Source organism: Lycorma delicatula, chromosome 9 (genome assembly GCF_047948215.1).
Source record: "Lycorma delicatula isolate Av1 chromosome 9, ASM4794821v1, whole genome shotgun sequence".
NCBI classification, from domain to species: domain Eukaryota; kingdom Metazoa; phylum Arthropoda; class Insecta; order Hemiptera; family Fulgoridae; genus Lycorma; species Lycorma delicatula.
Window position 1 is genome coordinate 116872533 of NC_134463.1, and position 27949 is coordinate 116900481.

Genomic DNA, 27949 nt, shown 5'->3' on the forward strand with positions numbered 1-27949 from the left:
AACATAATTGCTTTCAATGAAACAATCCTGACCTGTGAACAGATGATATAGATTACAGCAGAATATCAGTGTTGCGAGACATGTGATTTGGATGAAATAAACATTTTTCCTTTACTTCTTGATTTACCCTGTTATTATGTAAGTGTGTGTTATGTAGAATAGATAGAATTTTAATGTTAAGAAAAATGGGTATAATATATTTTTGAGGTATGATAAGTGGGGCGTGACTAAATATCAACTAAGCTCATTATCATTTGACCCCTGATTTTATTAGTCTATCAGTAATTCTTATGTGCTAAAGAGGCAAAATTATTCTAAATTTATTACCGTATTACCACTGTTTTAGTAACCTATTTCTAAATCTTATTAGCTAGAGCATAAAAAATATTCTAAATTTATACCAAAAAGTTACATTTTTTTATATATACATTTATGAAATTGAATTGCATCTTAAAAAAATACAAATAGATTACAATATTTTATCATAATTCTAAGAAGTTAATTTTATAAGAAGTTATAAGATTTCAAAATTATCAAACCAGTCCTTTATGAATCATACTGTAAATGAATGAATGGACACATGCTTTTTTGTTATGTAATTTTTTAATTTAAAAACTGTGACATTTCATAACTGTAACTTCATAAAAAAGTTATGGTTTTTTAATTTAATTCGCATATTAGAATAAACTGTATTTAATGATTGATGCATATATAAACACTTGACTTAATAATCAAATGTAATTCCTTGTATGAACAACAGAAATGTATGTTATAAGCTATATCAGTTCATACTGTCCAAATGAAAAAAAAAAATTAAAGTTGTCTATTTCTAATTCAGAATTGGTAAAAAGTTACTTTAAACCCTGCATAAATAAGTATTTCATAGTATGTACAGAAAACATTTTTTTATATAACTTAGTTGCCTTATGTTCTTGCTAGAACCATAATTATACATCTTTACCTTTCTCATCTATTTTAATGGTTAGAATTCTATTTTAATATTTATGAAGCAACTTGTTTTCAAGCATTTCTTCAATGATTTTTGATTAAATTCATTCATGGTTGCTATTCATCTTAGCTTCTCTTAGTTTTTCTGTGGATTGCATATGTTATGCGATCTTGCGTCGTAAATTTAAATTGCCCAGAAACATCTGTTGAATCTTGGGCAATGATAATGAAGTTTTAGACATATATGTTTCTATTTTTGCGTTGTGTTGGTTTTATACAAAAAAATTTGATATTATTGCATATATGTTTTATATTGGAAGAGTTTTTTAATGTGTTTGTTTTTGTTTTAATTTTTATGGTTTTGTATAAGTTTTTCATTCTGTTATCCGAGAAGGGAGCCTTTACACCCCTCTCGGACTTTGTTAAATTTTAGATTTTAACTGTGATATTAGTTGTAAGTTTTTTGGAGTAGATTTTAGTTTCTTTTCATTTTTTTATAAAACCGTTTTATTCCAGATGATGTAATGCGAAAGCGTTTTTCACCCTCCAAAAAAAAAAGAAAAAAGTCTTAGTTTTTCTATTTTGATGAAATCAAACTGCTAGCTATTCTCATTTGTTATTTGTTTATTTACTCCAACTTCTAATGTATTTTTAATCTATCTCCAACTTCCATTTCCAAATTTATTTATTATTATTTTTAATTCATGTTTTGTAATCTGGATATTTCCATGGAGGAATATTAAGTACTTCTTTTTTGGTTTTTTACTATGCTGATGGTGAGATATGTAGTACTTTCCTTGAATTGATTCTTGTTTTAAAATTTATGGCAGAAAAGATATTTATTCTACTAAAATATAAAAATTATACTTCACATTTTATTTTATTTTTAACTCTAAATATAAATATGTTATTTTTGGTATTCTTTTTAATTTTTACTAGAAAATACATTTTGGTGAAATATTATTTGTATACATCTTCATTTATTCATAAAAAATTTTAATTATATTGTCAATCTAAAAATAAAAAAGTTATGAGTTTTAAAATTATTTAGTGGTGTACATATTGGAACGTCTCTATGGGGTGTGTATGGAAAGCATTAATAGATTTCCTTTCTTTTTCTAGAGATTTTTTATACTGCTATATGTAATGTATAATGCGTCATTCAGTGAATGCATTAAAACTATACTACATAACTCATTATAAATTTATTTTTAATCTTTAAGGTAGATTGAATATGCTATTAATGTTGAAGTTAAAAGATTAATTATCTGTTACTGCAATGAAAGGAATAGAGAATAACATCAAACGATACTTTTTTGTTTTACGCTCCCCATTTTTTTCACATAAAAATTACTTAATGTACCAGGTTTTATACTAATTGATGAATAAAACATTAAACAGATACCGTAGTAACCCTATAATTCAATAAAAGTAACCCAATAACACATTGAGAAAACACACTAACATGCTGTTGTATACCGGTCATTTTAAACATTCTCTATATTAATATATTTTACGTATTAAAAATATAAATATTATTGCTTGTTATAATTACATATATGTAATCTAACCGAACTTAACCTACGATCATTTCGCTTGCTAACCTTGACTAATTAACTGTAATGTTTTGATTATTTAAATAATAAATAATTGCAATAATTACTGAATTTATTATTTAAATAATCAAAACATTAATATTAATTAGTCAAGGTTAGTGAGTGTAGGTTAAGTTTGGTTAGATTATATTTATAATTTTTTTCCAAATACCCACTGATTTGGAAGAATTCTACCTCTATTGTACTTTCTTTTTGAAAATGAGGACTAGTCTATTTCTATTGTCATTCTTGGACTTTTTTTTGGTTTTTATTAAATGATTAGTGAATACACCTAAAGAGGTGTGTTTACTAATCAGGTACATTTTCCAATCTCTTATTGCTTTGCTTGCTGATCTTGACTAATATGTTTAAAATTACCGGTATAAAATAACATTTAGTTTGTTTTCTTTAATGCTTTACTCATCAATTATTATAAAACATGCTATATTAAGTAATTTTTATATGAAAAAATGCCAAAAAAAGTGGGGTGCATAAAACAAAAAATGGTACTTTTATGTTTCCAACCAGCCAAATAATTGATGATTCACAACAGTGGTTTTAAATTGTTATTTATTTATTAATGTTAAAATATCATTTTTCTAAATTAAATTTTGAACTTGCAATTGATTTGTATATTCTATAGTTAGTTTTAACTTTCATTATCAAGTTACTGTTTTTTTTCTCATTAAATTATATGGTCAACAGTGAAAAAAATATAAAATTAGAAAATATAGTTTCATATATTTCTATAATTAAGATTTTTTTTTTTAATAGGTCTTCATTATTAAGGAAGGTATATCTTACAAAATAAGGATAGATTTTATTGTTCAAAGAGAAATTGTTCATGGTTTGAGATACGTACAGAAGACTTGCAGATTGGGCCTACCAGGTATATTAATTATGTTTTGTATTATATTAAATATATTTTTATTTATTATTTGCTTAGAGTACATGATACTGGTCTTCCTGCAGATATATGTGTATAACATTTATTACTAGTTTAACATATTCTGCACAGCATAGAGTACACTTGTATTCACTCATAAAAGCCATAAGCCCAAAAAAATTTTTATGACTTGATGCATCACCTGTCATGGTGGACTCCTTTTTTCCAGTTTACCTCCATATCATATTATAGTTTATGTAATATATTTTGTGTTTGAAGCAAAATATTTATTAAGAAAATAATAAATTAGTCAAAATGAAAAAAATTAATTATTAATATTAAACTTGTTTTTACTTACTTATTATTAGCCTATTAAGGAATAATTAATTAATATGGTAAATAAAAATTGATAATGAATACACGTTTATAACCTATTAAAAATACAAAATGGAAAAAAAATTATGATGGAATGTTAAATATAATTTTTTAAATGTATATAATCTATATAAAAAATTTATCTGAAACATAAACCACCAAAATACAATAATTTGATAAGTTTAAACTCATATTAATTTCAAAGAATTGATTTTCACAGCATCCTGCATCTGCAGTTGGTATTGAATTCTATAATTACATTATAATTTCTTTTTTTAATTTTATTATTGTATTTTAGATTGTTTTATGTTTGAAATTGTATTACGAACACATATGCAAATTTGGTTCTCAGTACTGGAATCTATTATAAATTTATCTATTTGTTTCTGTTGTATTATTGATTTAAAAATTATGATAGTAAATAGCCAATTAAAAATTAATAGATTTATTATTTAATCTCTATTAATTATTTTTTAATTTAAATAATAAAAATGTGTTAGTTCTCTCATTTTGGTAGAGCTAAATATTTCTAATACAACTGCTTTGCATATAGGAAGGGCCCTCTGTCAATGTTTGATGTAATATTGAGTGTGAATAAATGTGTCAGGGATTCAAAAACTACCCTTATATAATAATTTATCAGACCAAAGAATAAATAATTAACAAATAATTACCAGGGTAATTATTTGTTGGTAACAAGTTTACACAATCTTCATCTCATCTATTATGTTCATCATTATTTTTCCTTCTACTGACGCTTCCAATTTAATTGTAAGATTCTAACCAGTTTCCTTTTCCTTTTTTAAATTTTCTGTATAAGTGTTCTTTACAGGATATGTTTTTTTTTATGTTTTTCTTTTATCTATTTTATGTATTTAATATTCATATATAGATTTTTTCATACAATTTTATACTATTTGTATAGAAAAAAAATTTAATTTATCTTGTATGAGGGCTGTTCAAAAAGTAATGATAATAGTGACACTAAGGGAAAATGTGTTGTGAAGGATGGTAACACTGTATACCATCATGTAGCCCATTATTTTAGCCATCGATGCAGTAAGTAGACATATGTGAAGATTCGTGTAATGTGTGTTAGATATTTGCCTACCATGTCCAGCATGAATAAAAAGTTAAGCAACGTTGTAATGTGTAAATTTTAGTGAAACTCGGGAAGAACCGAAAAGATGCGTATAAATTATTAACTACGGTGTATGGTGAAAATGATATGAACCAGGTGACCATCTGCAAGTGGTATATACCATTCGAGAAGGATAGAGCATCGCCGATGAGCCGCACCCTTCAATGTCTCGCACATAGGTTGTAAAGAATACAGCTGCCTCTATTGTCTGTGAAGAATGATGAATTACCGTTAGGGAGCTCACCGCATGTCTAAACATTTCAGTTGGCAGCGCATTTTCGATTTTGCATGATGATTTGGCCATGCGACGCGTGTCTTACAAATGGGTGCAGTGCCTACTCACACTGGAGCAAATGCAACATCATGACTCCATGTGTCAAGACCTGTTATCACAGTTTGGTGGGAAGCTAATCCATCAAATGAGTCGCAGCACCGGCAAGGTTATGATGATAATCTTCTTCAATTTCGAGGGTTTGTTGTACCAACATACTGGTCCCTCAATCCCAGACAGTTACGGCAGATTACTATAAATCTGTTTTGATCACGAAGTTGCATCATTTTAAGAAAAAAAACTACTACATCAGAACATTAACAAAATTTTACTGCATCATGACTGTAGTCCCACGTTGCTCTCACTGTTGTTGATTTCTTGAATGCTCACAGCATCGCAACTGTATCCCACCCACCGTACAGTTCAGATTTGGCCCCTTGCAACTTCTTACTGTTCCCTGAAGTCAAGTTTCTGCTCAGGAGGCAGAAATTCAAGACCAATGATAAGGTCATCAAAGCTGTGGAGGCATGCTGCAAGGAGCTCGAGAAAGACGGTCTTGCGTTCGTGTTTAAAAAAGTGGCAGGAATGGTGGGAATAGTATATTAGAACCGAGGGAGATTACTTTGCAAAAGAGCACATAGATTTGGAAGACTGAATAAATTTTTTTTTCTGTATAATGTTTTTATCATTACTTTTTGAACAGCCCTTTATTTTTTTCTATTTGTATTATTTTTCTATTCATCTTGTTTTATGTGAATAGACATAATTTCAAAGGCATGCTTGCTATTTTTAGGTAAATATCTGTTATTATCATCATTATTAAAAAAGATACAATCTCTGATGATGGTATAATTCTGTTTTAATGTGCCTTTCAATTGTAATTTTTTTTTGTGGGTTTGAATTATTACTCATTGTGTTCTTAGGCAGAAATTTATTTTAGATTTTTAAAACTGGTTCATTTTCGGATAATGTAATAGCATTAATGTTACATTGTGTTTATTTTTGCTTTATTAGCCAATTTCTGTTTGCTAAGTTATTAATTTTATCATGTATAAAATGCTGCTAATTATTATTTGCTTTTTTTGCTTTCATTTTGGATTTGTTTTAGCTGTTGAAGGTAAGATATTAATGAGTATTATGGATTAATATTAATATTTTTTTAGAAAAAATCAACTAAAAACAAGATAAGGATTTAATATTTAAAAATGAATAATAATAATGATAATTTGATTTATTAACAAAAAATTGATATTTTTCTTAAAAAATAAAATTATTAATTAATATTCAATTTGGAATATTAAATCCTTATTTTGTTTTAGTCTGCGTTTAGTTATTTATTATATCTATAATTGAATTTTTTTTTAATTAATTTATTTTTCTAAACAATTAATTCTGAAATAAATCTCAATATTATTGAGATATTTTTTGTTACATATTTTTGTATGTTTTATTTATTCTCAGTAATATTTATTATAAGTCATTAATAGAATGTTAAGGTAGAGTATGCTAGTATTAATATCATTCATTTTCAAAATATAACTAGAGTTCTTTTAAATTATTAAAAAAAATTCAGATTTATATTTACTGAATTACTGCTGTCTCTGGTATCACCATCAAATAATGAAAACAATATCTCATTTTTAAACTTTAATATTTTAAATTGTTAATAGTCAGGTAGAATATTAGAGTCATTAGATAACATTCATTGTTTCATGTTACAAAAGAAAGCATAGTTGTTATTTTAGTATCTCTTTAATTGATACAGGAGATCTCAGTATTATCTTTTTAATTTTTTGACCCTTCAGACAATTATTCTGACAATAATCGCCAAAATACATTCCTATCCCAAAAAAGAATTGTAACATGATGTTTTCTGGTAACTTCAGTTCTTGAATTTCTTTCAGGTGTGGAAAATGTGTGTAATATGACTAAATTGTATTATATGATCACCCCTTGGCAGTATATCCAATCTATGTAGCACTACCAGTCAGTTTGCAGCCACAGGCTTTATTCCTGATACCCACGTGCTGCTGTTAGCTGTAGAATTAGATAAAGCAGTGCTGGTTCATCCACTGCAGCTGCAAATCTAAAGTCTAGTGTACCCATCAATCGGTCACCATACCTCAATTTACTAGTCAGCTCACTCTCATCCACCCCTCTCCATCACACTCTCTTTCTTTCATTCAGTGGATATTTGTAAACAGGATTTTCTCAGAGGAGGATCTCTTCAGCCAGTGTAACTTAGATGGAAAAATCATTCTTGTGAGGGCAAAGGACACAGTTACATGTGTCCTCAGAACACATGCCAGTTACTAACAGCATGGGTAGCCCAGATGTGACCTGATGTTGATATGAGATAGAGAGAGGCCACTTTGCGTTTAACCTGCAAGTCAAGTTGAGATGCATCCTTAGCCTTGTTTCAAACATAACCTTACTGATTGCAATAAATTTCACCACCTCCCCATGAATTCAAATCTCAATTAACTAACTTTGAGAGCCCTTTAATATTATCATACACTGCTGTGGCCTAATTGCACTCCATGATAAAAAAGATCTAGCTAGCCCTAATCGCATGCTCCTGTAATTAGATTTCTTCACACACTAAGGCTACAGGTAAGTCTCCAGCTGGTAATAATTACAGGCTTTTTAAAAGTTAGGCTTTTTAAAAAAGAATAATTACAGGCTTTTTAAAAAAAGTCTCCAGTTTCCTCAATTTATAGCTTTGGAAGTATCTAGGTGAACTGCAAACTGTAGCTACTCTACCTAGCAAGTAGATAAAAAGACCAAAACAAAGATTTTTTTCCTTACATAAAGATTAACAGTCTGTTTTTTTTATTTTTAAAGTAAATTGTGTTTATTTAGCTTAATATGTCCAAATCCATAATGGATAACTTACTAAAAACACATTTTTGTTTCATTTAGTATTTTATTCAGGGATAATTTGAAAACCATTTGTTATACGTTTTATAGGATTTATGATATTTCACTCAAGTGTTTCAAATAATTCATCACTTTTACTGCTTGTACACATTCATCCAAATTATTTTCTAAAATACTTTGTCTAGTTTACTGCAGCATTTAATACAGTTGCATTGGTTGTGTATGAAAGAGCTGTTCATGATAAAAGTGAAAGTTCATATCAGAATTCTAGCAGTTAATGAAGTTCATAAGATGAGTAATATTCAAAAACCATGAATCTGTTTAATCTGCTTGACTGAATGTTATTTACAAATCATTAAAAAAAGTTTTTATTAACCAGAAGTGACAGTAAAGTTCTATACTGACAGGTCTATTATTGAGTTTGTTTCAAGCTAATTCGTGCTCTATGTTTATGGTCCCTTTTCTGTGTTTAAAGTGTTACAGTTTTGTTTTTTGTTATTTAGATTTCTTCTGTTTGTTATCTTCTTTCGTTGTTTTGTTCTTTTTTGAAGTTTTCGTTTTTAGTGTTTATTTTCGTTTTTTAGTTTGGCCTAATTGGGATTATACTCTTCCACTTATGCTGTAATAATTTCAGACCTTTCGTAAACCTTTGGGGACCCTTTTGTATTTTTGATGTGTTATGGCATGTTTCGTGATGCGGGCAGATCAACTTTTGAAGAATTGAAGTGTTTTTGCCGTAATTTATTAATATTTTTAGTTTTAGTAATAAACAGTTTACTTGGTTGCCTAACAACCATGGGCTGGTGATGAATTTTTGTTATTTTCTGTCTGCTTTTTGCTTTTCGCTACTTACCTGTATTAGGTGTGTTGTGTGGTGAGTAATTTATTTTATCCTTACAAAGTTATTTGTGGTGATATACTGTATGTATGATATATTTAAATTATCTTTTGTCTACATTCGACAATGGAAGTTTTCTGAGTTGAAGTTCTTATTTTTATTGGCATAAAAATTTTAACAACTGTTGGAGCACGGGGAAATTTTGCAAAAAAATTTCCCTTGGTGTTACCTTTATTTACGTTCTAAACTTGGTGGATTTTCCCAGCGAATTTCGCTATTGGAGAGTGCACGGAGGTCTCTGTGCCTTGAGGTTAAGACCTGTAGATCGGATCGTACTGTTTCCAATGATCCTGTTAAAGTGCTTCAGGCTGTGACAGATGGCTCTCTGGTGGGAGATGAGGCAGCAGTCCAGGATACGACGATAGAGTCTATCGAGGAGTTTCTTGCACTTTGTGAGACCAAATGCCTGTCAGGAGGATTCGTAACTTGGCTCGGGTAGTGAAGAGCAGGGCTGAGCTGATGGTGGTTCCACTTAGAGTTGTTGCCATTTGATCACACCAGATCCTCTCTAATCTTATTGTAATATAATTTCTTATAACATCACATGTACAATTAATCAAACTCAAGTTTTAATATGTAGAATACACATTGACCATTTTTAATGTTATTATTACTATATTTTTTATTTACTTATACTATTCAATTATACAGCATTCTATTCTAATGGTTGAATTTTCTTGGCTTTAATCTATAAAAATTTTATTTTTATAGAATATTTTACTTGTACACACATTCTATGTATGTTTATTTTTTGAAGATTAGTTTTGTTGTTACTTATCAGTAGTCGAATAATAATTTGATTAGTTCCTCTTCATTAATTACTAAACTTTACTATAGTTGTTCATATGTTTGTTTGATTCTACATTACTTATTTTTTACCTTCTAAAAACTGAAAATTCATAATAGCTTTTATGTAATTTAAAATTACAAAACATTTGTTTTATAATGTTTTCTTACAGTTTATATATATCGTATGTTTATATTTACTAGTATACTTATACTAGATTTTTGTTTATATACACCCTCATATAATGTGTATACTATTAATTCTGTTGTCTATTATCTTAAGTAAATATGTCATGTATTTTTTGTTAAGCTCACCAATTAATTGAATTAATTAATAGTTTTATTAAATATTGATAAATTAAAATCAAATTGACTGATAGAAAATAATAATAATAATACTTTTAATTTATGTTATATCCATTGTAAATTTAAAATACTAATTTTAACAGAGTTAAAACACTTTCAACACCATTTATGTTGTATTAAAAAAAAAATTGAATAGGAGTTTTAAAACTGTACAAAACAAACAGCTCTTAGAATGTACGATACAGCAATGCCAGATAAATATTGCAAAACTAAAATAGATCTCTAATAAAATAATGGGAAATCCCTTTTCAATTATGAAAAATTCCTTTATCATTGAATCCAGAACATATCGTTTACCTTCATGTCAAGTCATTCAGATTATAGTGAGCATGAAGTGTATAACCAAATTTATCTGCAGGTATTCTCTCTCCCTCATCATCTCCCTCTCCCTCTCCCACCCCATCTCCCTCTTCCTCCCCATCTCCCTCTCCCTCCACTACCATCCTCTCCCTTTTCCATAAAATCATAAATTGTTCTTGAACTGGTTCGCTAATTAATTGTGGTTTTAAAGTTATCTGTATCGATTGAAATATATTTATTCAATATTTTTTATTTTACAGTTGATAAAATGACGCATATGGTTGGTTCTTATCCACCAAAGACCGAGTTGCAAAGTTATACAACACCTCCAGAAGATGCACCATCTGGTGTTATGGCAAGAGGTGGTTACACTGTCAACTCATTGTTTACAGATGATGATAAAAATGTTCATCTTAAATGGGAGTGGTCGTTTGAAATTAAAAAAGATTGGAAAGATTAAAGGTTAACTTTATATACAAGGTCAGTTTAGTTTATATAATTGTACAGTAAGATCTGTCCTAAAATTTTTTTATTAAACTTCACTTTGTTAGTTCAGTTTATGTGGAAAATGTATAATTCTTCACATAATACCATATTACCGCAGTCTAGTTTAGTTATACAATTACCTTAATTAAAAGCAGTTTAATCATTTCAATATATAACAATGCGAGACTATTGCAAAATCTGTATAGATAATGTTTGTTATAGTAAGCACTTTTAAATTTCATATTGTTTTGATTGGTTTAATGTAAATTAATCTTTTAGTTTTTATTAAACCACATTCAATGTAAGTGCTGTTCTATAACACAAACTGCTATTATGACACACCTCAAAAGATATGTGATGTTAATAAATTCCAGCAACAAAAAAAATTATTTTATAATTTAATAAAATTAATTTTTCATTCATCATACCATCGTATTAATAAAATATATATTCATTATTATATTACCTTTTTATTATTATATTATTATTACTACCTAAAAAGTATTATCTCCCATTGTTACCAAATTAATTATTATATATCTGTATTGTAGATCAGATTATTTAAAAACTTTTCCATTTGTGGTAAGAAGAAATTGAGAGAAGTATTACAGCATAAGATTAAAGTGGTTCTACCAACCAGCCGATCTTAATTATGTTCATTTTCATTTTATCAAAAAAATTTTTCCTTGTTAAAAATTATTGTTCAAGAGGTATCACTGACTGTTTAACAGTTGATATGTTAGAATTTGACAACTAATCATGATAATTTTCTTATCTATAAATCATTGTAATAATCTATTATGTATTCTTCACTTCTTCATTTTAGATAATAATAATAATAATAATGAAATACTATGTACATATACATTCAAAAAGTACTTAACTGAGTATAATTTTTATAGTAAATCTTATAATTTTATATGTATATGAAATATATAAATATGTAGTATTTTGTTATTGTTATTATTTATTGAAGAAGGGAAGAAAACATTAATAGATAGTAACAATTATATGGAAGGGAATGAAGGTATCAGATATTGAATTATTATCACTTTTGCTACAAAATCAAAGTATGTATATACAAACTGTATATACACAAACTATAACTATATATATATATATACAGTGAAACCTTATTTGTAATTTTGTTATTCATGGTACAATATTTTGCAATGTCTTTATTATACTTGTGGCAAAAATTTTCCGTATTTGCGTACGTTACATTATGTGGTGAGATTAAAAAAAAAAAATTATTGCACATTAAAAAAATAATAATTTAATACGGTATGAACATATACTGTGATAGGGTACATACTGTACTGCACAATATTTGCAGTACAAAAAATAGATCCACTTATTTCCAATAAGTGGATCTATTATTCGTGAAAAAACCAAGAGACTGTACAATCATTTTAATCAAGGCCCAAGCCAAAATGATGCTGTTACCCCGTTCCAAGCTTCAGAAGGCTGGTTTAATAAATTTAAAGTCTGGCAATAGTTAACACAATTTAAAATTGATGGCGATGCTGTAACAGCAGATAAAGTAGTCGCAGAAAAATACCCAGCAAAATTTTTTTAAATGGGTCAAGGATAATAAATCCAAGCCAGAGAAAATTTTTAATCTGGATGAGACAGGCCTGTTATGGAAGTAAATGGTCAATAGGACCATCATCTCAAAAAATCTGATGTGGACACCACATGACTTCCTTGTATGCCTATTAAATTGCATATATACATTTTTTTTAAATGAAAAGTACATAAAATTTTATTTCGTAATAACTTCTGATATTTTTTTCATTTTTTATTTATTTATTAATAAATCAATATATTTAAATTGAAAAAAAAAATTAAAAAAAAAGGTCTGATTCGAACTGATGTGCCTTCCACTTGAAACAAATATCTCATTAATTAAAATTTGATTTGCCTATTACTCTAGAACTAATGGAAATAAGTACCACATAAGGTGTATCATTGAAAAGCCCTCAATGAAGGCTTACTATTGCAGTTAAGAAAATTTCCAAAATCCAATATTTTTGTTATTTTAGGCTTTTTTTGGACACTTTTGGTTCAGCCGATTGCATTCAAAAGCGAAGGTGCACAACTAGATGTTACAAGTCCTAAATCCAAAATTTCAACACCCTACGGCTAATTGTTTTTGAGTTATGTGAGATACATTTGTACAGACGTCACACCAAAACTAATCAAAATGGATTCTGGGATGGTCAAATCGAATGTTCCTGTTAAAATCTGAAATTTTTCACGATCACAATACTATACTTCGTTTACCTCGAAGTAAAAATGAACGATCAGTACTGGGCTTCAAGGTAGCAAAAGACAGAGTAAAATTCCGCAACTTAGTGAAATATATATATATAAACTTATGAGCTGACTGTGGTTTTGGGGTCTGGGGGATGTGAAATCCGAAGATATGTCAAAATTTTTTGGAAGTCGATTCATGGTAGCCATTGCAATAGGTAGCTTTCTTATGAAATCTACCTAAAAATATTTGTAATACATTACTTACCAAAAAAATTGTTGCCTTCAAATTTCATAAAAACAAAAAATAGCAATGGCGCACAGTACTAGTCAATCAACATACAAAATTGTTGTAATCACTACACATTGTGACATTTTATACTGCGTAAAAGATAAAATTTTACACTTTATAATGACACAAAAATTTATAATAAATGTGAAGTAAATTACGGATTTTTGAAATTGATTAGTTTTCAGTACTTTTTCTGACAAATAATCAATCATAAAATAAATCAATGAAAGAAATGTTACCCTAATATTAATTTAATCTTATAATCATAGTTGTCTGACATAATTTCTAAATATATTTACATTAGTTTTGTTAAGTTTTTTTTTTTACATACAGTAATTAGCCCTAATGTGCTAAAGTTTGAAGCAAGTAGGGTAGCACAATGAAACCAAACAGCCAGGGCACCACCAACTAGTTTTTTTCCCCCAGACACGCCTGTAGAAGTTTTTATTTTCTCTGAGCATATTTTGTATTTTTTTCCATTACTTTTGTTTCTGTTCGATGCCTTCAGAATGAATTAATAATAATAATTTTTTATGAAATTTGGTTGACTTTTGATTATGGGTCATTGATTGCATTTAATTTTGGCTTCAATCATGGTAGCCAGAGTTAATTTATGCTAATAATTTTCAGCTTAATTTATGCAAATAAATTAATTTCATTATGCATTGTTTTTATTTATTATTATTTTTTTTTTTGTTACAGTTTGTGAAATAAAGTACAGTGTGATTAATAATTATATAATAATCTTATAAAGAACAAAACGAAAGAAGATGAAATTATACATATTGATTGATAAATTAGTAAATTAATTGTGTATTTTATTATGTAAAATTTTGTAAAAGGGTAAATCTATGATCACTTATAAATGATGATTATTATTATTATTATAATAATTATATAGTCGTATTACTTTAATGTTTGCATTATATTTATATAATTAAATTGTTGGCCCATTATTATAAAATTATTGTAATTAATAATGTTATTAGTCAAATATGAAGAAAATATAACAAGTGCATTTCACGTATTATATATATATATATATAATTATATTGTAATTTAATTAGGTAAGTACCTTATTATCCTTTTAGTATGTACATTAATAACATATAATTTACAAAACTTATAAGTTATAATAATTATTATAAAGATCAAATTATATATCATAAAACTGTTAACTATTGTTATATTATAAATATTTGCTCATTTTCTTATTTAATTTCTTGTTAAGTGTTTATAAAAAAATTTGATGCCATTTATAAAAAAAAAAAGAAAATTTTTTTTTAATATAATGTACATTATATTAGTACGTATCCATTGTGCAATTAATGTATGATTTTTTTATTAAAATAATATTTCCTTTTATGACATTAGATAATATTGTAGTTATTTTATATTTTTGTAGAATTGTTATTAAACTAACCTTGCTAGATTTATTTTTAAATTAAAAATTATGTAAAAATTATTGCAGTAATAAAATTATTTTTTGTTAACATAATCCTTTCTATCTATATTGTTATTTATTATGTTCCTTTTAATAATACTATATCATATAGTTAATTTTTTTTATTAATTTAATTGTATTGCAAAGTTTTAGTGTAGTTTTTAATATTATTTATAATAAGTTAAGCTTGTTTAAAATATTAATATTTATCAATATGCCTTTTTTTAATTATTACATTTAATGTATTAGTAATAATACTGCCTTAATAATTCATGAATTAAATTTTATAATTAATTTATTAACATAAAACCTTTTATACAAATTCAATAGAACATTCTTTTTTTATACATCATTATGGCTGTGAATTGAGATTGCTTTTGCCATTCTCATCACAATACTTCATGACAGAATTTTGATCGAATGAGAGATTAAATTCTTATTTTAAGTGAATTATTTTATTGGGTACAATAGATGGATAATTTTAATTTTTATATAATTATTTTGTTTAAAATGAATGAATTATAAAGCCAGAATGAAGTATACATGCAATATTCAATTTTTTTTTTATTCTTTCTATAGCATTATAAAATTTGTACATACAAAGATTATTAGATGACTTTTTCTTATGTTTTTTAGTTATATGGTTGGTAGTATTTGATATGCTCTGTATCATTTTTGGTTAATTATGCAATTCTTTAAAATACAAAAATTAATTCAATAATAAGATAAAACATAAATCATAAAATAACGATAGTTTTTTTGTTTCTTTAAAAATATACATATATTTTATTGAATGGTTGCTTCTTAATCACAAACTGTCCTATAATTTGAAAAACACAAGCATACTTTGCTGCTGCACTAATTGGTATTGGGTGTGAAACAGTAATATCATCAAACCTTTGAAAATAATAAACTGTCTACAAGATTTTATACAAAACTTATGTAATTTTTAAATAATGGATTCATGATGATTTTTATTATTTTTTTCTTTTTCAAGAGAATTCAATTCTTTATTATAAAAGAATGAACATGTCTTTGACAGAACAAACATTTCCATTATCCAATTGCATTATATTTAATTCAATATATATTATATATAAAGAAAAAAGTGAAAAGAGTTTTGGCTTAAAATACAGTTTAATGTAGCAGTGTACCTACATTTCTTGAATATAAAAATTTATGACAAGCCATAAAACAAATATTCATGAAGAATGAAGAAAACATTTGTTTAATTTTGGAATAGTCACTATGAGAGGTAGTCATATAGTACAGGTCATCCACCATAAAAGGTTGCAGCAGTTTAAAAAAATTGTATCCCAAAATTACTAGAGATAATCAAATGAGTATTCCTTTTTTTAAATTCACCAACTCAGTTTTTAACATACATTAGAATGTTTCAATATGAGCTCTGTTGGTTGTTCTGCAAACATTCTGCTAATAATCAACTTCTGCCCAGGTCCGCTCGATCATTTCAGGCATAACTTTGGCAATAGCAGTGATGATCTGTTGTCTTAAATGTTGTAAATCCCTGACTTTTTCACTCTAGACAATGTTTTTAATGTATCCCCATAGAAAAACGTCTAGGGGTGTCAAGTCTGGGTTTCTTGGAGGCAAAAGCACCCCAGAATTAACCCTATCAATTCAATGTCTAGGGAATCTTTCATCTCAAGCATATCGAACGCTTAGGCTAAAGTGTGTGGGGGCGCACAATGTTGTTTGAAACATTGCAGCAACGTTACTTTTTTGTTTACTTTAATTTTTTAGAGCTTAAACAACTTTGGCATATACGCTGAACTTCATCACTCACTTTGGACCGTCTCTAAGACTTTTTCACTTCTATGTTGCCAGAGTTCTGAAACTACTTATAACACCATTTAATGCTGTTTGCACAAGGGGAATCATTACCATAAACATGCTGGAAAGTTCGTTGAACAGTTACAACTGATTTATTCTTTGCTAACCACAAAACGCACTGTGTTTTCTGCTGAACTCTATTGCACACAATAGACTGACAGTGGGACAGAGGTATTGTGCCAATGTGCACATCAGCTCAAGGTCACATCTAAAAAACTTGATGATATTCCGATTATTTTGCAGTTCCAATTAACACTTTATCTCGATTGCATAGGGAGGTTTGAATTTTTTTTATTGCTGCAACCTTTTTCGATGAGCTTGTATTAAAATCGACTCGTTCATTCCTTGTTTTTATTGGACCGACTTTATTCCCTTTAGAGTTTTTTAAATGGACTGAACTCATTCACACCAAAACTTATAAATACATTAAAAGTATTTTACATCAGTAGACCCTTTGCTAATACCCAAAATTTTTCAAAAAATGTGCTTATCCCTTTTATTACTTTTTTTTTTTTTTTGAGTAATTTGTTCACACACATATTCTTCTTTAAATTAGCTAAATTTATAGATGTATCTTATTTTCTCTCTATCTTAGACTCTGTCTAAAATCTGTTTTTGTGCATTTATAAAGAAACATATTTTTTATCCAGATTTAAAAAAAAAAGTTGTTTTTATGAAGCGAAGCTACAGTATCTGGCAGATTTATAATAATAACCTAATTTTCTAATTATCAAAACAGTATTGTATATGTATTTATATATGTTATCTAAAATATATTACATTGAATTATGGTAAAGGAAAGAATTATGATAAAAAACATGTTTAAATTAAAAAACTCTGTTACTGTTATGGATAAATGTTATATGAGAATAATCATTTACTGTAAATTTTTGTTTGGATATAACTTTTCATGGAAAAAGTAAATTTATTTTAATTGTATTATGTAATGTTAAGGTTACTAATTGAAAGTTAATGGAGTTTATTTTCTGTGTTTATTTGTAGCAACTCTTTTGTTTTTGGACAAAAGCTCTCTCTCTATAAATTGTCTTAGAAAATTGAATTAATCTATCAGTTTTAATACTGTGTTTTTATTTATTTTTTTTTTTTTTTAAGAAAATGAATAGATTATAAATTGAGCATAATGTAACAAATGTTTTATTATTTTGACGTTTATTAGAATTTCACCCTAATTTCTAATTCCAAGTTCTATGTACAAAAATTATGATAATATTGTACACATTTCTGTTACAATTATAATAGAAAGTTATAATGTTGTTTACCATATTATAATTATTATATTAATCAGACATTTGCCTGCAAGTTTTAGATCAGCTGATTTCAGATTCAATTTGTGGAAGGGTTTCTTGTATTCTTTCATGTACCTACTGAATATCCCATCTTCCTTATCAAGATATGTGAAGAGTACAGCATCTTCAAATCATAATAATAAAGAAATAAATAAAAAAATTGTTTTTCAGAAAAAACTTGCCTGTTTGTTTTTGTCTTGAATAATTCTGTTAACTCGAAGAAGAGAAATTATTTCATCATTGTCTCTCTATTTAGTAGCTCTCTTGATTATAATTTTTTCTGTTTGCTCATAATATAAAATAAATTATATATTAACAGATGTTAAATTACACATAGGCTTAAATACACATTGTAATGTAAAAATAAACCTTGTTAACAGACTAGTAAACATAAAATTATCAACTTGTGTTTACTGATAGAGCCGTTGTTATTGGATAACCTCATTAATAAAAACTATTAATAAACCTCAGTTTCATAAAACATAATAGATAAAGATTTTCTTGGTACTATCAGTTTTTCTGATTAGTCTATTTTCTTATTTATTATGCTAGGTATTGTTTGTTATGTATCTGTACATGTTGGATGTTTGTTTTAGTTTTGATATAACATTTTTTATTTTTTTTTAATGGTCAATATTTTTATTACTATCCAAGTCAAGTATTATATTTTATATAATGTTTTAAAAAGTTAATTTTTTTTTTTATTTTCACTGGGAATAAATAAAATATAAAACTATCTGTTAAAACTGTAAGGATTTTTAAATAATTATTGCTTTGCCCATGAGTGCCACTTTATTTCCTATATTTTTTTAATATTCAGTTAATTAATAAGACAAAAATTGTTGGTTAAGTATTAAAATATGAAGGACACAAGAGCAATGAATATTGCTGTAATGTATAGCAATATAATATAATGTTACTGTATTCGATGTAAGTGCTTTCTCATTTCACAGTAATATTTAATCGGTTATAAATATCACCTCAACTTGTGTACCTGATCATTTTAACTCCAGTTAAATTCATTTATACTTCCCTTTAGCATTTAATTTTTTTTTTTAGATCTGACAGGAAGTACTTCCAACATATAGTAATTACTAGTATTCATATAAATTTACAGATAGTAATACAGTTATTGAACTGTTGATAGTTATGATTACTTTTACATGTTATTTTATATATCTAAGTGAAAGATATATTTCTGCTGTTTTCATAAAATTAACTGAAATTTATTGATTTCATTAATATAAATTTATTTAAGCATTTATAATTATCGAGGTTAAAATTATTTATTATTAATAATAATAATTATTATTGTTTATCTTGTGTAAATGATGTTGCTGAAAATTATATAAGCTTTATTTTTATTTATATATAACACTATAAATAAAAATACGTGTGGTATATTTATATATATATATATATATATTATTTTTAATAATTAAAATTAGTATTCTTGAATAATATCAGTACTAGAATTATTGAATCAAAGCACGTGTAATTTTATAATTAATCTAATAAAGTGTCTTAATAAATAGATAATTAATATTATTATACTAACGCCTTTATCTTTAATATGACAAACTTTTCTAATTTGAAATTTATATAATTTTTAATAAAATATTTTTTTTTTTGAGGAAGATATGGTATATACATATTTTAGTATGTTAATTATTAAATTTATTTTATTAATATGGCATAAAAGATTGAGGTTGTATTCATGGTACAAAACGTTTACTTATTTTAATTTTACTCAAAATTCAGTTAATTTTGTTAATGTAGAAATTTTTCTGTACTTCTTGCGACATATTTTTTAACTGTTACATACATTATGCAACCTTCAGATATAGTGCCTTTTATATATTCAGGTGTAGTTTTAAGAAATGATTTTTTGCTATTATTATTTATATTTGTTGAAAATTATTTTTTACAGCAATGATTACATTGACAATCAGGCGTTAGTTCATTTTTTCCATTAATAATGTTTGTAAAAGTTTTTCTCTATGAACTAATCTTTTAATTTTATTCATTTTTTTCTGTTTCGAGTTTGATTTTGTGTCAAAGTCTCTTAAATATAATACAAGCTACTAATATATATGTATATATTTATACAGAGATATAAATATTAAAAATAAATGCACCATCAAATAACAAATTTTCAAGTTAATATTGTAAAAATCAGATGTTAATATAAAAGAGCTATATGAGAACATACAAAAAGAAAGAAATAAAAGCACTCTTCCTATGAAAATTATTACAACCATCTATATAAATAAAAATGTAAATGTTCGTTTGTTAAAAATCTTAAATCTCCGAAAGTTCTTCACCAATTGCTTTGAAATTTTGATACAATGTTGCATTCGAATACGTGCGTATTTTTATATACCTGCTCTTTACATACTTAAGATGTCACACCTGTGACAGGTGTGACATCTTATCTTGTGTGCTTTTTTGAAAAATAGTGCCATCTGTTGGACGTAAAAGCAACACACGCTATACTAAATATTTTACAATTCCATTTCAATGTTTCCGATATGTATGTCCACTATAGACTAAAAAACTACTAGACCGATTTACACACGGGGAAAAAGGGAGAAAGGGAAAAATTGGAAAGGGAAGAGGAGAAAAATCAAAAAGTGTAAAAGGGAAGGGGAAAAAAGAAAAAAATGGGAAAATTGGTAAAAGGGAAACGGGAAATGGAAAGGGGAATAAGGTAAAGATAAATGGGGTAAAGGAAAAGGTTAAATTTTGTGAAGTTCTGTAATGTTCATTTTGTTAATGTTTTATCAAACTTTCAATTGTGTTCATTTATTCTGTATATATAAATACTTACTCAAATCTAGCAATAGCAAAGCATTGCTGGGTTTGCTAGTCCATTACTAAAAAGAAACACTTTTATCTTATTTTCACAATAAAAAAGTCCAGTATTATTTATAATCTACTAGTAATTGTTCATGTAGTTCAAGTCAGTGTCTTTAATTTCATATAATCCATTTGTTGTAGCTTCTTTTTTTATTCTTAAAAATAATAACGGGTTTTCATATGCAGTACCTATTTTTTTTTTTTAATCAGTAATGATTAAAAAATAATGATAAAAAGTAAAATGAAAAAATCGGTAACAGTTTTTACTGAACATTTTCTTTCGGCTAACATTCTTGTTTAATAAATGGTATTGCACAATTCAAAATTATTTTTTCTGAAGAAAATTCTTATAAATCTGTTGTGCCGGATAATGTTACACATTCATTTCGTTAATTTGTGTTTTATTATATGTTTTATGAGGTGTTGATAATCTGTAATAACATGCACTTGATAAATATATATATTATATTCCCTTGTAGTTTTATGTCGGTCCAGTATAATTATTATAAAGAAAAGGAACATTTTATTTTCTGTAAAATTAATCAAACTAATGGAAAAATTCCAATGGTAGACAAGATTCTACCGAATCCAGAAAATAAATTTTACTGGGATTATACAAAATCCATTTTTAAGAGTACTCTAAATTTTTAAAATGGTATCTACTGATATTCAAATGTTTAAAAAGCCATAATGAGAAAGTGTATATTGTTTATTTATGATTAGAGAATGAGAGAGTCTATACAGATACTACTCATTTCTTTTTTAACAGTTAAAACTTGGATCATTTTACCTTTATATATTTGATTATGAATTTAAATGCAGTTTAATTTTTTTTACTATGATAACTTTTACAATTAATTAAAATTTCAACATTGAAAAATTAAAACTTTTTACAATACAATATTTCATTTATAATATGTGCTATATGTTAATAAAGCAGCAACTTTTAAGTTCCTAAATTTAGTGGACACTATTATGTGTGTTACTTCATTTTTCCCTCTTATAGTATGATGAATTTTTTTCTTGATTATAAAAAAAGAAAGATGTAAAAGGAAAAGACAGTGCCTTCTCTCTTTCCCCTTTTCATTGTTCTTTTTTTATGTATTTATTTTTGAAGTTAAACTATAATGTTAATCTCATTATGTTCTAATATTGGTATGGAGGTAGCATGATTTTTTAAATTGTGAAGAGCATGTTATGCCATGCCAACAGTAGTTATTTGTGTAATGTGTACTTTGATTCAAAAAATCTAGTATATAAATAAACGTGCTATTATATATACATATGTGCTTTAAATTTTAAATTAATAAAAATCATAAGCTTCCATTTTGCTATTTATGTGTGTTTTCTTATACTAATATTTTTTTTTATAATAAAATTTTTGAATATGTAAAATAATCATTATAGTAATAATTATGAAAGCAATTTATATTATTTTGATAACATTTCAATTTTTTTTTATTTACTTATATTAAGGCCTTTTCTTCTGACAAAGAAAATTATGGTTAAAATTATGCTATTTGTTAAATTGGATTTTTATTTTATTTTTTTTATTTAAGTATTATCTAACTTTTGTAATTTAAACATAAATAAATGTCTTGAAAGATAAAACTATAATAAAAGTTTTGTAAATAAACTTAATTCTTCAAATAATTTTTCACGAAAATATCTGAGTAGTAAAATCTGTCTGTTAACTGATTAATAGGGACCAAAAAATGTTTCTAAAAGCAGTTAAACATTATATTCTGCTTAATACAGGGTCTCCTGAAAATAAAAATTACCCCATTGTACATAGTTTTCCTGATAAGTTCATTTTTTTATTTATTGTGGCGGTCTTTTAGTTCAGGAATCAAATTGAATATATCCTAAAAATTTATTTCAAGAATTGAAACTAGATTAATGGAATTGTGCTACATTAGTTTAATTTTCCCAACACAGTATTTATTGTCATGAAAAAAACCATAGTATTAATTTGTAAAGAAAATAAGTGTTATAGAATTGTATGCTGTGGTTTTAATACGATTAACTATTGAAGATATGAATTAACAATAAGAATGCATTGGTTTACTGTTAATAAATAATTTTTTCGTTCAGCTTTATTTTACTCTTTATGTGCTCCCACGATTGCCTTTTGATGTAATTCTAAATCCTGTACGTTGGAGTTTCCTTAAATCCACATTATATCCTTTCTTTTTTATTTATTTCTTTAATTTTATTACCCCTTTTATTCTAGTGAGAGAAATGACATTCCATGACATGTTTTATTTTAACTCTTTAGTATGATTCTTGTCGGAGATTTTTCTTATATTTCTGAGAAACATGAGTTACATCATGCCTATCGATGATGACCCAATAACACAAAACAACTGAGATGTATGTGTGTTGAGGTGACATGTTTATTATTACCACTAGAACCTTTCGAATAATGTCATTACTCTGAAATATTCAATATGTTAGTGAGGACTGTAATACCATATCAGGAGCTCTTCTCAAAAGGGACAAGATGGTGGGTATTTTTTTGTTTGTTTTTAACCTCTGGGACCACCGTTAGGTATTGCTTCAAAAGATGAGATGAATGAATGATTTGTAGCGTGTTTGAAAATGCCATGCCTGACTGGGATTCAAACCCGGGACCTCTGGATGAAAAGCCGAGACGCTACCACTCATGCCACGGAGGCTGACAAGATGGTGATGTTTTCATGGTATAACACCACCATCTTGTCCCTTGTAAGTATGGACTCAATAGGCCATTTCATTTTTATGTTGGGTGTGTTTCATTATTTGTAGATAAATTTATAATAATAAATTCAGGGATAGTATTCAAACATTTCCTACCTGTAAAATATGTAAAAGTAGAAATTGATTTTTTTAAATTAAAAGATTTGTTAATAATTTTTAATTTTACTTATATTAAAAGAAAAAACCTTTTTTAAGCTTGTTCTTGCCATGAATTAAAATGTCTTTTATCTATAAATAACTTAACTTTAATACATTTTATTATTGTAGTAATTTTATTCTTGACTTAAAATATTTATTTTGTATATTTGTTCAAATTTTCCTTTTTCTTTCTTTCTGGATGTGCTGCAATCTTGGCTATAATTTGGACTATTGTATTATTTTCAGATCCCATTAGTGACAGGTTTTACTTGTAAAAAAAAATCTTTCTAATATTCTTTCTTAGGATTTAAATTTGTCTTTACACAAAAAATTAATAACTGTTGTTTATAATAATTATATATGTATGTACATTGTATAAATTAATATTTATGAGTTAGTATATTTATGAGAAGTGTGTTCTGTTCTTTATAAGATAAAATTTTTTAATTGTTTAATTTTATTCAGTAGAGTTTTGTTGTTTTTTTATGCTGTTTTTAATGGGCCAAGTATTATAATTTATTAATTAAAAACTTGTTTATTTTTAATTATAATTATTACTATGATGTGTTAAGATTTAATTAATATTATAATTAGTCATTATTATTATTTTGTCAGTTTAGTAAGTTTAGCTAAAATGTTCATCTTGCCAAACTGACATTAAATTTGTAATTTTATTATAATATAATTTTGATTTTTAAATTAATTTCTTTATATTTTATATTGTAATATTTTTAATTTTAGTCATTTGTTGCATTTGAATAAATAAGCTCAGAAGTTAAAAAAATTGTATTCTTTCTCTTATTGTTATAAGATAAAGTGTATGGTATTGAATTGTCTATGTTATACAAACAAGTGAATAAATAAAATAGTTTTATTATATTATGTATAAAATAATGTGTTATCTTTTCTGTACGTTTAATGGGTGTGTTAAAAATTATATAATTATAAACCTAATCATATGGAGTTGTATACAGTTTTTCCTTCAAAGGTATATATAGTAGTTAACATTGAGGAGAGATTGTTACCATACTCATTTCTTCTGTATATCCTAATTTATAATGTGATGTCCACATTTATGTTACAAATTGTAACAACCTTTTTGGAGAAAAAACTGCTGTAAACAACACTTCTGGACAAGAAAGTAAATAAAATACTCTAATCTCCGAAGAGACTAGAATTTAGCGGATTTACTTCTCACTCAGTTGTACGGTCAAGTCAATTGTATGTACAAGGGTCACATTTAATAAACTAAAAAAAAAAAAATTTCATGTATCTGGAATTGTACATGGTGATTTTAACTAACTTTGGGGTACTAAATTCAACCCACTGGGTTGATCTAGTGGTGAACGCATCTTCCCAAATCAGCTGATTTGGAAGTCGAGAGTGGCAGCGTTCAAGTCCCCTAGTTAAGCCAGTTATTTTTACATGGATTTGAATACTAGATCGTGGATACTGATGTTCTTTGGTGGTTTGGTTTCAATTAACCACACATCTCAGGAATGATCGAACTGAGAATGTACAAGACTACACTTCATTTACATTCATACATATCATTCTCATTCATCCTCTGAAGTATTATCTGAACGGTAGTTACTGGAGGCTAAACAGAAAAAAGAAAAGAGAAAGGAATATTAAATTCAAAACTGTTAACAGAATTTGTGTAATATATCATATTTTAGATACATATGGTTTAGACATAAGATCTATTTAGCAATAAATGCATAATAACTGAAATCAATATTTAAAAAAACATTATTTATGTGTATTCATTTAAAATTTGGTTAAATCAGCTAAACTTTTATTTACTCAAACAATAAATTGAAATATGTTAATAAATTTTAAAATAACAGTTTTTAAAGGTTTAAATCATTGGACTTGTCTTACCTATCATTTTTAAAATGTGTTGACAAACCTTTTTGTTTGTATGATGTATTAATTTCTCCAAAAAAAAACCAACAATAGTCCCATTGTTCCAGGATCTCATCTTCCTTGGTATTGATGCTTCGTGGTCAGACTATTCTGATGGAAGCAATCTCCTCGTTCATCACTGACAGAGCCCAAATTTTCGGGAAAAAACTCTGGGTGGGAGTGTAAGGATTTTTAATGGCATTCTATATCCTAAACGTTTGTATTTTCTAACAGCTTATTAACCAAAATAACATAGTTTTTATCTTTTCTATTTCATAATAAAACACCAACATCTTTGATGGACGTGCTTGCAGCTAGTTCACATTCGCTGAGTTTATCATCAAAAATTCAGCCTTTAAGCAATTTCTTAATTTGCAGATACCCTTCTTGAGCTCACCATCACTCAGTTTAGGAAAACCCATTTTTAAATGATTATCCTGGTTCATCTTTGGCTAGTTTTTATGAAAAAAACAAAATTTTTTACGAGTGATTTTTACATGATGTGGCAGCAGTATGATTTTACCACTCTTAATTAATGATAAATACTTCAATTTTTTCTCCAGAAACATAACATTCTGCCATGATGGCCAGTTCTTTATGTTGACTGAGTGAGCTAATGGAATGGATGGCTGTTTGTTACCATTATGCAATAAAACTGCTTTCATGCTAACTTTAAAATAGTCAATAAAGAGACGCTATTCTTCAGGAATATGCTGAATTCTAAGCTCTTTCATCAGGCCATCAACATCAGTACAAACACAGAAGGAATTTTCATAGTAAAATAAGCTGAAAGAATTTTATTACATGTTCTAAATGTAGTAACTTTTGTTTTTTCCTCTAAAAAATTACACTGTTGACCCCAGAAGTTTAGCTTGCTGCTTTGATAACTTTAACATGTTGGTTGCCATAATGTGTAAGGAAATACATACTGTATTTGTTCGAAAATAAGACCCCCTTGATTGTAAGGCCTTCCCAAGTCAAGCAAATTTTAGAAAAAAAACAAATTTATGAATGTTAGATCCGTCAGTTTGACAGGCTATAATTCCTAGAAAAACAGTTCTTCGCGAATTTCTTTGTTACTGTGCACAGTAACAAAGAAATTTAGTTTGTCAAGGATAAATTTGACACTTTCAGGTGTTTGCGAAACAATTCTATGGTATTTGATGGAGGCAGAAGGGGATGAGATGTTGACCTTCACATAGTAGCAGCTTCAAACCTACTACCTGCTTTCTTTTTACTAATAAAACAAGACCTTTGGTTAGAACAGTAGCAACTTTATTGAAAGTGTGTTTCTCTTGTATTTTGTCTGTTTTAACAGTAAAATGAATTCATGGAAAAGTTTCACTGTAGGATTTAAGTTAAATGTTATGGAATCTCTTAAAAAATGGTGTACGAGCAGCAGGTCAAGAGTATTTGGTACTACCAAACATGATTGATTTTTGGAGAAATCAGAGAGATAAACTTAAAGCCACAAAAAAAAGGAACTCAATCTTTTTGTGGTTCTAAAAAAGGATGCCATCCCACAGTGGATGATACAGTGATTGAGTGGGTGGAAGAGAAGAGAGAGTGCTGTGTAGTAACCTGTGAAATGATACAAATGAAAGAGCATGAAGTAGCAGAACATTGTGTAAATGCAAATGACTTTAAAGCCAGTTGTGGATAGGTGGTGTGATTAATGAGAAGAAAGGGATTCACTTTGTGCCATCTACCAGCAGAATATACTGACAAAGTTTTGGAGTTTCAACAATACCTACTTCATGAAAGAGGAAAAAATCAGTACCTCATATCTCAGATTGGAAACGCATGTATTTTTTGAAACACAACTGTAAACAAAGTGGGTGAATCCAATTTACTGGTGAAAACAGCTGGAGCAGAAAAAATGAGATGCACAGTTATGTTAGCCATTTGTGCAGATGGAAAAAAATTGCCTCCTTATGTCTTTTGTACAAGGTAAGGGATGGATGGACGCAAAACTAATATGCGACTGGCTAGAAGTCATTTTGAATCATCACCGTAGAGCGGTGTTAAAGAAATGAGGACTTCTCATTTTAGATAGCTTTTGTGGCCATCTTGAAGATTCTGTGAAGAATCGAATCAATGAAATGCAAGCAGAAGCTGCAGTTATTATGGGAGGCCTCACTTCTGTACTGCAACCCTTGGATGTGAGCATCAATAAGCCATTCAAGGACCACATTAAGAAGTTTTATTCTAAATGGATGA

The 27949-nt window shown here is 27.2% G+C and overlaps 1 protein-coding gene across 3 annotated transcripts in view; it reads left to right on the forward strand.

Moving 5' to 3' along the window:
* Positions 1-22242, forward strand: part of RhoGDI (rho GDP-dissociation inhibitor) — a 36464-nt gene extending 14222 nt beyond the window's left edge. For all 3 annotated transcript variants that reach the window (XM_075375338.1, XM_075375340.1, XM_075375341.1), the window contains exons 4-6: positions 3318-3432; positions 10707-10926; positions 14183-22242. In XM_075375338.1, coding sequence (XP_075231453.1) covers positions 3318-3432; positions 10707-10906 — 315 coding nt within the window. In that variant the 3' untranslated portion in view covers positions 10907-10926; positions 14183-22242. The remainder of the gene's footprint in view (positions 1-3317; positions 3433-10706; positions 10927-14182) is intronic.
* Positions 22243-27949: the final 5707 nt, after the last annotated feature.